Source organism: Pinus tabuliformis, chromosome 3_2 (genome assembly GCF_031772625.1).
Source record: "Pinus tabuliformis cultivar Carrire ecotype Pingquan chromosome 3_2, CPIR1, whole genome shotgun sequence".
In the NCBI taxonomy this organism is placed as follows: Eukaryota; Viridiplantae; Streptophyta; class Pinopsida; order Pinales; family Pinaceae; genus Pinus; species Pinus tabuliformis.
The window spans coordinates 145221611-145234546 of NC_142302.1; the positions used below are offsets into that span (position 1 = coordinate 145221611).

The 12936-nt window shown below is 34.8% G+C and overlaps 1 protein-coding gene across 1 annotated transcript in view; it reads left to right on the plus strand.

The window, feature by feature from the left end:
* The window catches only part of COP9 (COP9 signalosome, subunit CSN8), a 48554-nt gene extending 42712 nt beyond the window's left edge, over positions 1 to 5842 (plus strand). The window contains exons 4-5 of the mRNA XM_089415979.1: positions 4866 to 4973; positions 5396 to 5842. Of these exons, the coding sequence (XP_089272105.1) occupies positions 4866 to 4973; positions 5396 to 5535 (248 nt within the window). The 3' untranslated portion in view covers positions 5536 to 5842. The remainder of the gene's footprint in view (positions 1 to 4865; positions 4974 to 5395) is intronic.
* Positions 5843 to 12936: the final 7094 nt, after the last annotated feature.

The following is a 12936-nucleotide window of genomic DNA, read 5'->3' on the forward strand; positions in this document are numbered from 1 at the left end:
CATTGTATCTATAATACCACAAATGGGACATGGAGTGTGAATATTCATATTATATGATTCATCATTTTAGATAAAAATTTGAATCTCTGGAATGACCAATTGGTCAAATGTAAGAGGTCCATATTCATGCAAAAGGTAAGGCTAGGATTTCCACTTTCGTGTCTTCATCCCACCAGTGCCTCTTGCAGAAAAGCTATCTCCTAGCTAACCTCTTTCTAAGGAGCCTCTCGATATTAGATGCTTTTGAGTTCTGCATTGCCCACAACCATATTGCATGGTTGGAAATGTCAATATCCCTATTATATCCATCCCATCTCCAAGAAATATATGAAGCATATTTCTTCTAGGCTTCGTAAACCTGTAGAAGCACAAGAGAACCACAAATCAAGATTGGCTTTCTATTCTCATCTCCATCCTTCTTAGCAGATTTTTCACAATCCTTGCAATGCGATATCAATCAACCCTAAATCACAATCATGTTTGGGCAAATACTCCAAGGCACCATGGGAAGGGATTTCTCTTCATAGGATTTGGACCACAAGTAGCTTGTCAGAAAACTCACCAAACAACGAAATTGAGTAATTGACGGAAACCAAGAAGAGGCATAACTGTACTAGCCTAGATAACTTTACCAATAACTGTAAGTTGGCTAGCAAAGGGAAGAGATTCTTGTCCATCCAACTCTGAATAATGTGTTGAAACTTCCGTTGACACCATTTCCACACAGAGGTAAGGGAAATATGTTGGGATTTTAAACATGATCCCAAATCTTAATGTTAGTGTTAATAACATGGCATGCAACCAATGTGTAGCGGATAATGTTAAAGGCTAATTTTAAACCACCAAAATGGATCTATACCACAATTAATAATGTGTTTGAGGTAGATGTATTCCAAAGAGTGAAAGGTGAGCGTGTATATGGACAACTTATCTTTGGCTAGGTCAGTTGTATATTTATTGCATCGTTAGTACTACATTGTCTCATGTTCTATCCACTCTCGCAATTTATATTGAATGCAATGTACTCTAAAACGAAGGCAAACAATGAGCTCCAGCTTAATATTAATTGTACCTTTTGTATCATGTAAACTTTAATGTTAGTGTTAATAACATGATTGTGAGCGATGTGTGACAGATAATGATAAAGGTAAAAATTTGGTCGCTAAACCGGCATAATGGGTACATTCTGTTACTATTAGTATTGTGCCTGAGACATGTTGATGCATAAGCATTTAGAAAGGAAACTATCTCAGGTTAGTCCTGTTATATTATGGTTGCAACATTAATATAATGTTGTCTCATGTTGCCTCCTCTCTGTACCATGTTTATGTTGAATTTGATGTACTCTAAACTACAAAGAGACAAGGTAAGATTCATTACTGTATTTTTATTGAGAACCATGTACAACAATTACATTTGCATATATAAGACAGTGCCTTGTTCAGGTTTTCCAGTAAGGAACGAGTCATATAATTATGTTTTATTACAACATGACATCTCTGTTGCATGATTACAACATTGATTTATTTGTCAACACTTTAGCAACTACTGACTAATATCATACGTAAACAAGTCCCTGGGACCGTAGACTTGAGTGCGGCAAAATTAACATTATTTATCCAACACCTTCTCTCTTCATGATGCTTTTGTTGTTTGACTCCCAACAGGTTCCACAGCCTGCAATACTGTAATATTATAAGTTGACTTTTGCCCTAGATTTCCCTTCAATAGCTGTGTTTCGAATCTCGATACAATTTCTCTTTTGTATACAAACAATAAAATTTCAAAATGCAAATAGCATAATCCCAATAACAGTAGTGGCTTCAAATAATGATAATTGCTAACAATATGATTCAACAGTTCAACAACCAGCGGAATCGAAATGTGAGCCAATAGTGCTTACAAATTCAATAGTAAAAAAGTGCCTTAATCAGAAGTCCTAGTCTGTCTGCAGACTGATCAAATTATTTCAAACCTGTCTACTTAGATACCTGAATTGACTTGTGCTCGGCCTCTGTCTCAGATCTGCTACAATCTAAACCCCGGCACTTGTACAGGATCCTCGCTTGCTTTTAGGGCTTCAGCCCTGTGGAACTGAACTCAGAAACCCTCCTCGCTCCTGCCTCAGGAAACTCAGACTTCCCTAGAATCACTTCTGGTCTTTTGGTCGGCTTCAGGACTATCTGAACTACTATTTGTCACCGACTGATGCACAGATCAGAATATGCTTCAGACTATGCAAACTACTCCAGAGTATGCGATCTGCTTCAGAGTGATACACAGAGCAGGTTCATAGGATTTTTTTGTCAAGGCTCGATTCTGTCCATAATTCAGCTACAATTTGACTCCAGACAAACTCACAGATAGACTAACAAGAGTTCGGCCTCAGAGAGAGAGAGAGAAATGGCATTGCCTGGTATTATAATTTGACCTCAGAAATCCGTCTAGCTTAGGGATTGCGGCCTGCTTCACAGAGATCTAACGATATGCCTAGACTTTAAGTTTCAGAGAAGAGCTTGACCCGCTTAAGATGTCTTACAGAATTTAAGAAAGACTTCGCTGCTCCTATATGAAGAGAAACCCTATGCCAGAACAAAGTAGACAGAGAAAGATGCAAAGAGATTTATCAACAAGGGTGGAATCTTGCACCACCGAAATTGATTGGAAGGAAGCGGTCTTAAAACCCTCAGAGCTCCAGCTCAAGAAATCAGATGATTTGATCCACAATTGATGATGTCTCAATTGATCTCAACCCTCTTCTATTGATATATTTTCCATGGGCTCCAACAATGTGAGAAGTTGTGTGTGCAACCCCTAATTTAGCCCCAGCCAACCCAATCTTTGTTCAATGTTGCCCCAACATAGGCAAAATTGGGGTTTTACCCTTTTAACAAGACTATAACCTACGGGATCAGATAGGCTATTTCGTCCTCGATAAGCCATCAATTTGGAGAGGACATTACAAATACATGAGTTCTATCTCTTTATTTTGCACTTGTCCCTCAAAGTTGTGGTTCACTTAAACTGATAACCATTTTTTGGTACGTGTTTTGTGCATGAGTGAAAATTTGGATTCTTTTTCATCCTCATTGTACTTTTGTTATTAAACTGTAAGGTTGTTGGCTTGCATCTGTTGCATCTTGAAATTGCTCAATATCCTACACATCCAAACTATTTTGTAAGTTGCTCCAACACTTGCTTTATATTCTGCTCCCATTGACAAGAGTGCAACCGTACATTGTGTCTTACTCATCCTGCAAATTAGAAAAGTCTGAAGGCTGGAATCATAAGTGGATGTTGATCTCTTGTCATAACTACTCCAGCCACCTGAAATTTTGATTCTTTTCAAATTCAGTTCTGCAATACAATGTACCTTTGGCATACTTCAAAGCTGTTTTTGCTGCATTTTAATGTACGAGCTAGGGACAATTCAAAAACCTTTGCACCATACCAACCACAAAATTTTTGTCTGGGTGTGGTTGTTGTAAGATAATCAAACCTCTTAGAAGTTGATGGTATGTGGTTTCCCTTACAGTTCTTAATGTACTTTCCACGATCTGACGAGTTTTGTATGTCATTGACTGCATTCCTTCTTGCTTACAGTTTCTTGAAGTTCAGTTTAATATAGATATCACGTATGGTTGCTCAATTTTCCACTTCTTATATTGTATGTTGTCTTTTTCAGAAGTTAGTCCTTTACATATGAGAGTTTTCTCATGCACTCTTTCCCTGCTTGCAGAAATTTCTATATAATGACTTGATTTAATCTCTAATATACATGCATGTGCATGTAGTGCATTCATTTCTCAAGACTCACAACTCGTATGAATTTGAAATGTAATGTAAAATCATGCATATGAAAGTTTGAATTTCTTTAGTTTCACCACTAGGCTGAGTGCTTGTCTTTTTGATATTGCGTTTCCTGGAATGGTTGTTAATATCCTTTTTTTAATTGATATTTCCTACTATTTTCTAATAAATGTTGTTCCTTTCTCTACTTGTGTAGTGTCTCTTGTCATGCACCAAGGACCTAATATCTTGATGTTGTTATATCATGCATAGTCTAGTTTGTTTCGTTGATTTGAGATCTAGTTGCTTATGATATGAACTAATAATTACTTTATGTTCCCATAAAATTTAGTTTCGAACTTCTAGGACACAATTGGAATAATTCATTCTCTCACAAGTTAGAGCTTGACATACACAATCTTAATTATTTTATTTTTTTCAAATGAAATGGGCAGAGATTTGTAATATTAAAAAAATATGGATTACAAGGCCAAAACTTTTACATATTCCAATCTTCCTTGCAGGTTTGAAATTGAGCACGGAGGTACAATTCATTTTTATAGTTTTTAATTATCAGGTCCATCACAGAAATTGTTGTATACACTTCGTAGTTTGAGCTGTGGAACCACAACCAAATTTTGCTTGCTTGATGATTGGTTTAATTTCTAAAGCTGTATTTTGCATTACAGAAGCATCTATCCTGTAGATGGATAGCTTACATGAAGCTGAATAGTTATGACTCATGAGTAAAGACTTGGGCTGTGAAATTGGAAAGAAAATTGTTAAGCCTAAATGCCTTTTGAAAATAAGAAAAAACATATAATATGCAGAATTGAATCTTGTCAAGTTTTGCATTTGAATAAGATTGTGAGAGCCTTTCTTTTACTATTACCATTGTCCTAGAAACTTTCAGTAATTGCTGATATGTTCCTGAAACCTACCTGTCTGGTTGGATAACAGGTGTCTGCCTTACAATATTATTTTCAATTAAATCCTCAATAGTCGACTTGCAATATTAATGATTTTCAATAAATTCCTCAAGAGTTGAACTTAGACCTTGATTTTCTGAAGTGCAGATAGTTACACAAAAAGGGCTTTTGAGCTACTCTTGGCTGCATATTCTACGATAAGTGTGGCTGATACAGCGCAGTTTTTGGGAATGTCCAAGGAGGATGCACTGGCTTGTATGTTCCCTACTCTTTTCCCAAGCCTATTATTGGATTTTTAGTGCTAGCATGATCAAGATTCTTCGGTGAAACTAACTGAATTATAAATTGACAGTACTATATCATTTGGGGAAATAAAAATCATAGAATGATGAGGATTGCCATGACCTACTCTTCTAGTGGAAAGTTACCCAAGAAGTGAATTTAAAAGAGTTCTTTATGCTAGTTCTATTGCTTTTTAGGTGGCGCTGTTTAGGCTTAGCCTATAGTGAGCAGAATCCAGATATCACTGATAGTGATAGTACTTCCTGCATATTCTAATCATATATATATATATATATATATATATATATATATATATGCTATTGCAGTTACTTTTAAATCGAATGGTAAAATATGTTAGTGGCTCCAGGGTAATGAATTGTCTACTCTGCTTGCAGATACATTGCAACGAGGTTGGACTCTTGATTCGGCTTCAGATATGCTCACTGTAAAAAAATTACCTGCAGTTGTGGACCAGAGATTACATTCTAGCACACTTCAAAATTTAACAGAATATGTTTTCCACTTGGAGCATTGATATCTCCCTTGGGGCCATCTTTTGATTGTGTTTTATTCTTTTCTGAACAAGTTATGAAATAGGTCTTTTAAGATCATATTTTTGTATTTAGATGCTTCTTTCGAAAGTAGGCTTTATCTTTGGCCTCCATGAATTTTGTTACGCTTTTGCCTCTAGTAGCTGCAAGGAGGATTAGGAATATATTACTTGTTGCAACATTACAGACAATAAAGTAGGCTTTAGTTGTCACAAGTTGTCAAATGGCATTCTGTATCTGTGCACTCATTCAATCTCTTAGTTTAACTAACGTCCTGATTGTTATTTGCAACTTGGATGATTACAGAAAATATAGCTAAGACTAACCTGAATTGCTTTGATTAATGGCATTTATTCTGTATTAATGTAAGGTGCTTTGGCTGCCTTCATATATCCAATTGTTACACTTTTAACCCCACATTTATTTTTTATTTTTGCAATATAAGTAGGATTATTCTTTCCGTAGGCGCTATATTTGTTTCTAAAACTCCATTGACAATCTGTAGAGATTGGGCACTTTATTTGGTAAATAGCAGTTGTTCCTTCCATATAGGCACTTTCCTCACTAGAATGCAAATCAACCTACAAAGGCAAGCATGTCACTAGCCGGATTCAAACCCAGGTGGGGAGGATAACATCACCTTTCTTTAACCACCAAAGCTACACCCCATTGACAACCTAGTTTTACATTCCATGCTATGCCAGTTTTGAGATTCCATGAATGCCAAATTTCAGAGTCCGTGCTAAATGTACATAGATTAATAATAACAAGTTGGGTGGGCTGGGCGTGATCTTATGATGCCCAATTTAAACTTATTTGAATTGCTCTACTGACCAAGTTTGACTTGGTTATAGATGCCCATATGTCTTCTAGTGCATTGATCACTTAATTGATGTGTCTAGGACACTGTTCATGGTGCTAGGGTATATAGCTCTCTGTGGACAATAGATGAATTGCAGTGACCATAGACATTCAGCCGAATATCATGCTCGCTGAGTTTGTTGTAACCTTGATCATAATGGACGCGACATTTGCAGTGCGTTCTCTCCCCGTACTTGGTTCTCACTGTTTATCTTGTATTTGGGCTGATAATATGTGTCCAATCTCTTAAGCTAGACAATGTCTAGTTGTATATGCTGTTAAATAGCACCAACAAAGGAACATAGAATAGAAAGTGTGTTGCTGCTACAGTTGGTTGAGTGCTTGATACATAAATTGTACTGATTGCACGAGAGCACAATAGAATTTATGTTTACGAAGCTTTGGGTTATTATCTACTAGCACTGATTGGAAAAAGATATAATAAGACCTAAAATGACTATCAACGCATTATGATGAAACTGGTGTTAAAGACATCAACAAAACTACTATCCAGGGTCAAACCAGTAAAAAAAATCATTATTTTTTCAAAATTCTTATTGATCAAGATCTCTAATTATCAATTTCTTACCTTGCTTATCATTTGAAGAAGAGATTGCCCATTTTTGTAATTAATCACTGCTTTCAATACCAAGTTGCTTTAACATGACAATTTAAAATAGAAAATTTGACCACACGAGACTTAATAGAATACTTTGTCGGTATCAGAGGTCAATCCATAAAAACAACCATATATAGAGTCAAAAATGCCATCATCAAGACCAGGTTGCTATAACACGACAATTCATAGTAGAAAATTTGACCACTTAAGGGACTTAAAAGTATACTTTCTTTATGTAGGATGTCATTCCATAAAATATATAGAGGCAAAAATTCATCATAATACCTCTCATTCTCAAACCATTCTCAATTTAAGGGAATGGCAATGGAGAAATTATACTTATCTAAAATCAAGAATATATTTAATTTAATATCTTTAAAACCACAATTTGTGTAGTTTTTCGATCCTCCTTCTAACATATGATTGGTCAAATTTGAAGCCATAAGGCTTGACAACTAATCCCCTTTGAAATAAAAAGCCTTGAAATACTCTTATTGCCACATGCATATCCAATGCAGTGAGAATCCACAAACCCATGCAACATCAACTCACCATCTTTTACATATCTTAAACCATGATGCATTTTTGCCCTTCAATTATTGGAGCAGATGCTTTTTGATGACCTAATGAATATGCTTGTGCTCTACTATGCACTAGCTCAAAGTGTTCACCACCATGCAATATCGGGTTTGGCCTTCACTAAATACATAGGGAAACCAACATTAAATGATCTACCAAATTTGAGTTTGAGTTGGAATCATGGGTGTGGCCAAGGCCTTACAATCCCATCCTCTAGAATATATTTAAGATCTACACTATGTACTTCCCTTCGGTTGAGGAAGATCTCTTGTATGTACGTCCACTAATTGAGGAAGATCTCCCTTGTACCTTGCTAAACCTTTAAACCCATGAAACAATGCAGAAGGTCAATGTTCTTTATGACAAACTCATTTTCCAACTTACTATGAGCTTCTTAGAACTACTTATAAATATCAAGTCATTTACATCCAATACCTAAACACAAAAGTCAAAGCTATCAAATGAATAGTAAAGATTGGGATTTGTGATAGTTTTGGTGAAGTCTAAACCTATTAGGGACTAAACAATCCTTGTGTACATGGGATGTGGTCCTTGCTTCAATGCATAAAGGGCGTTCTTTACCTTGTATACATGGTATCTTCCCCTTGTGCCTCAAATTCTCGAGTGATTGATGTATACCTCCTCCTTAATCAAAGCATTAATAAATGCCATCTTTACATCCATTTGATATAAATTCCAATCAAACGCTAATGCTAAAGACAAAATGGCCCTAATGGATGTATACTTAGCCATTGTAACAAAGGTCTCCTTATAATTCACTCTTTTTCTCTAGAAGAATCCTACTTTGTATTTCTCTACCTTGCTATATGTTGCATGTTGCATGATTCAATTTGTACAATCACTTGGGATGAATCACTAACTTCCTCGTTGGTCTTAACATGGTTTCCAAAACCTCATTCCTCATGAGTTGTACTCCATGAGATTTAGTCACACATGCTCATCCTTGCCTTTTTGAGGGGGCCAAATGGTTGGGAACATGTGTTTCCTCCTTGGAGGTCAAAATTTCAAATTAGGAGGGTAGGGTATATAAACCTATGTAAAGTATGTAGTGAAATTATTGTGTATGGGGGTTCTTTTGTTCTACAAACTAAGGGTTCTCATATAGCAATTTGGTGTTTGTTGTCACAACTTTAGTATTAACTAAAAGGCTTTGAGTCACTATGATAGACATCAAAACAAATATTCAAAAACCTTTTAGGAGAATAACTCACTTGAAATGATGTATTTGGAGGTGCAACTTGCCCATGTGCATCTTGTAATCTCTAGCTAAGCTACACTCAAACATTGAATCCACTTGTGGAACCACATTGATCTCATACCATTTTTTTTTTTGCTCTGTTTTCTTTATGGATCAATATTTGGGACAAGTGTTTCTCCCACTATCCCTACTGCAGTCTTTTGAGACGTTGAGGACCATGCATCCTTATCAATCTTCATGTCTTGGCTCACTACTATCTTTTATTTTTTATTATGATGGAATCCATACTTTATAAGCTTTGGAGGACTCATTCTATCGAATAAGAAAATCCTTCAAATTGGTTGGTTTCAATTTAGTTTTTTTCTTCTCACAAATATGAAATTTAAAACATGAAATTGTGATACTTGAGGTTTCTTAGTTGTGAAAGCTTTCTTTGGGGTTTTTCCCTGCAATACCTTGGAGTATGTTTCGTCAAAAGTCCTTGGGATTAGTGGGTGTTCCAAATTCCTTATCCACAAGATACCATTCTTCAATTTCTCCAAGAGATTCTATAGCCTACACTTTCACTATACAAAGTTGAAAGTGCCTTGCAAACATGTTGCATTCATAGAGATTGAAACTACCCATTGATGCAAACGTTGAAATAACAAGTAGGTTAGTCTGAAAAGATGTTAGGTCCACAACCTATCCTAGGTGCAGAGTGCCTATTTCAATTCAATAACAACCTTCCAAGCACCTAATATAGGTCAGATCTGCGTCACTCATATTATAGGTTAGCTCTACTTCATTCACTGAAACTCAAGCATCACATGTCATGTTGAAAGCTTCCAATAACACCCTTTCATGGGAAACAATCATTCCATACATAGATATTGAGGATTTCAATGGATGTGTTTTGATACTATGATAAATGTTAGTGTTATGGTAAGCAAATTCTACACTAAAAAATAATAACCTAAATCTAGGTATCTTAAAAATTGAAAACATCAATCAAAGCAACAATCTTTGAATGCATTAAACTATAAACACACCATAGGGATTATGAACAATGTAAAACATACCTAAATTTTCAATCACATCCATCTTTGATTATAGGATAGAGTTGTAATTTCCACCACTATGATATAATATTAGTAATTGTAGATCAACATTTCTTTCAATTTGACTTTTGTTCTTGGTGATGGATTGTGCTACAAGTTTGAAATGTTCACTGTAATATCCTGCATGTCGGTTCTCATGAAAATAAAAAGGGCAATATTGAATACCACATAAGCATGAAAGAAATAACATCTATTTGGTGTTGAAAAGTTGATAGAAAGAAATATACCGCAATAGGTCAACCAAAGCTTGACAAAATAACATGCATCTCCTTTATAGAATAGGTAGAAGAGGGAAAGTACAATGTACTTGGACATGCTAAAAGCACTTGGTTTTTGTGTCAAATCTTAACCTTAATCTAATCACTTGGTGCATCCTCTTGCATGGATAGGAGTGCCTCAAATTTCCTCAAATGGGCATAGCAAGAATGTATGTGACATGATATTATGCTGGATTTTTGAGCATGTACAATTAATAACATGGAGCATAAAATACTGTGTGTAATATTAAAATTCAAAATTTAGAAAGAAAATTGAAAATCTAATGAATATAATTGAATAATATAATATGTTAAAGACATCATTATTACTTTATATAACATTTATAATTACATGATACTAAAAGATATTATATGACATATAAATTGATTAGTGAAAATTTGAGAGCAATCATGAGAAATATATGTTATTGGCTAGAACTTGAATTAGCATGTTTTACTTGTGCAAAAAAAAAAAAATGTTTATCACATGTTTCTAATTTATCTCAATGTAGGTTAACGAAAAGAAGTGTGTGCAATTGGTGTATGCAGAATTTAATCTACATTCTGTAAGTAACCACACTTTTCCATTGACTTAAAACAAGATAAAATAAGTGAAAACATGTATTATGTTATTTCTATTAGTGAAAATTTGAGAACAATCATGAGAAATATATGTTATTGGCTAGAACTTGAATTAGCATGTTTTACTTGTGCAAAAAAATAATAATGTTTATCACATGTTTCTAATTTATCTCAATGTAGGTTAACGAAAAGAAGTGTGGGCAATTGGTGGATGCAGAATTTAATCTACTTTCTGTAAGTAACCACACTTACACTTTTCATTGACTTAAAACAAGATAAAATAAGTGAAAACATGTATTATGTTATTTCTCCCAAACATTGAACATAATTTTAAATACTATTTATTTTTTCTCTTAAATCTATGAATATAAAACATTTATCATATTCAAGCTGATTGTATGCTAGTTGAACTATAATATGAACATACTAATTGTAAGATTTATATTTTAACGAGTAAAGGTAGTCATAATGCAAAAGATTCCATATTTATTATTACAAGGATATTTAACGCATCTTAAGAATATCTCTCTAAGATATTAACCAAGGTAGGGTTTATATGTGGTTGATATTGTCAAATAAAAATAGGATACATAGACACATTTGATTTCTATAGCTCCAATTATGTAATTATCATTGACCCAATTCCTTCAAATTCTATGATTATTGACTTTGCTATTCATTAATGAACCTTTTTCCTATGAGACCCATTTTAGACTTCAAATTTTCAGTAATGATCATTGCATGCATTGTAGGTACTTTGTGCCCCTCTAGGGACAAAATCTTTCATTCCATGCACCCATCGGTTGCTTAGGGCCCTATCTAAGAACAAACCATCTAAACAAACTAAAATCCTTCCTTGAACTGAATTGAAGATTAGCTAAGGCATGCTCAAGGCATGCATGTGGCCTCCTAACTCACTCTTATATAACAATAGCTCATCTCCAACCCAACCTAGTGTTGTTCCATTAAGAGCATTGCAAAGATATTGAGGTGAAGGTTCTATTGGAACTATTGTGCCATTAGGAGCTCTGCAAAGGCATTAAGGTGAAGGTTCTATTGGAATTCATGTGCTACATGGAAGGAGAATCAAGCTCCAGATGACTAGATAAAAATAATTACACTTCTTTATTTGGAAAGCAACTAGATCCTTGACCTTCAAATGATTCACTGGAAAGAAAAGATGCTCAACAAATGTTCATAGTCTAATTGTGACCACCACATTCAAGATTGTTATTTTATGAAAGGACCTTCCTAAGATCAGAGTTAATGCATATTCAAGTGGATGTAGATGATAGACCAATCATTTGTTTCATTGTTAAATCAAGAAACTTATAGAGCATTCTTGATCATAGTAAGGGTATTGGAATGCTAATACTCTAGAGGAAGGCCTTACATCCACATCTTGATAGGCATTGAAGAAATATTTTTAGTGTAAGTTTTGAAGGTTGGCTAGGAAGGCCTCAAAAATACTAACCCCACCATATTGTCAAGGCACGTCATGAGGACAAAGTATCTCTTGTTAAGAGTTAAATGTAAATATGATTAATCCCTTGGAACATGGATGAATCGCCATAGTATGTTGAGAGGAAAATCCATAAAAATGATATATTTAAGGCTAGTATGGAGTGATATTTGACCAAACATGGTTAATTTGACAATTAATGCACATGAGCAAGAAGATGATGTTGCTTCTCAACCCATATAGGGCCAAATTTAAGATTGAAACAAAGAGAGACTTGTTGATGCATAACCTCCTATTGCATGAAATTGCTGCATGGCCAAACTTTAACAAAGTTTACATCTAGCTTCATTTTTGTCCTAGTCTAATTTATGTTTCTTTAAAATATCATTGAAATCTAATGCAATAATTATAATAAGCCTTGCTTTAGATGGAGTCTTTTTACACATTTGAGCACAAGTCTCCATGCTTAGTTTGGCTCAAGTATACACTCAATTCTCCATCTCGATGCACCTATGCTATTGGTCCTAGTCGGTAATTCCAACATTGACCTATGTCATCTGACCAATATCTTGTTTCCATGAACTTTAGCTATATCTCTTTTGTATCTTTAGTGATGCTTTGAAAATATTTTGGTGACTTGCAAATACATTACTCTCTCCAAATAGTTATTTGATATACAATAACTCCAAATAGTTATTTCTACACA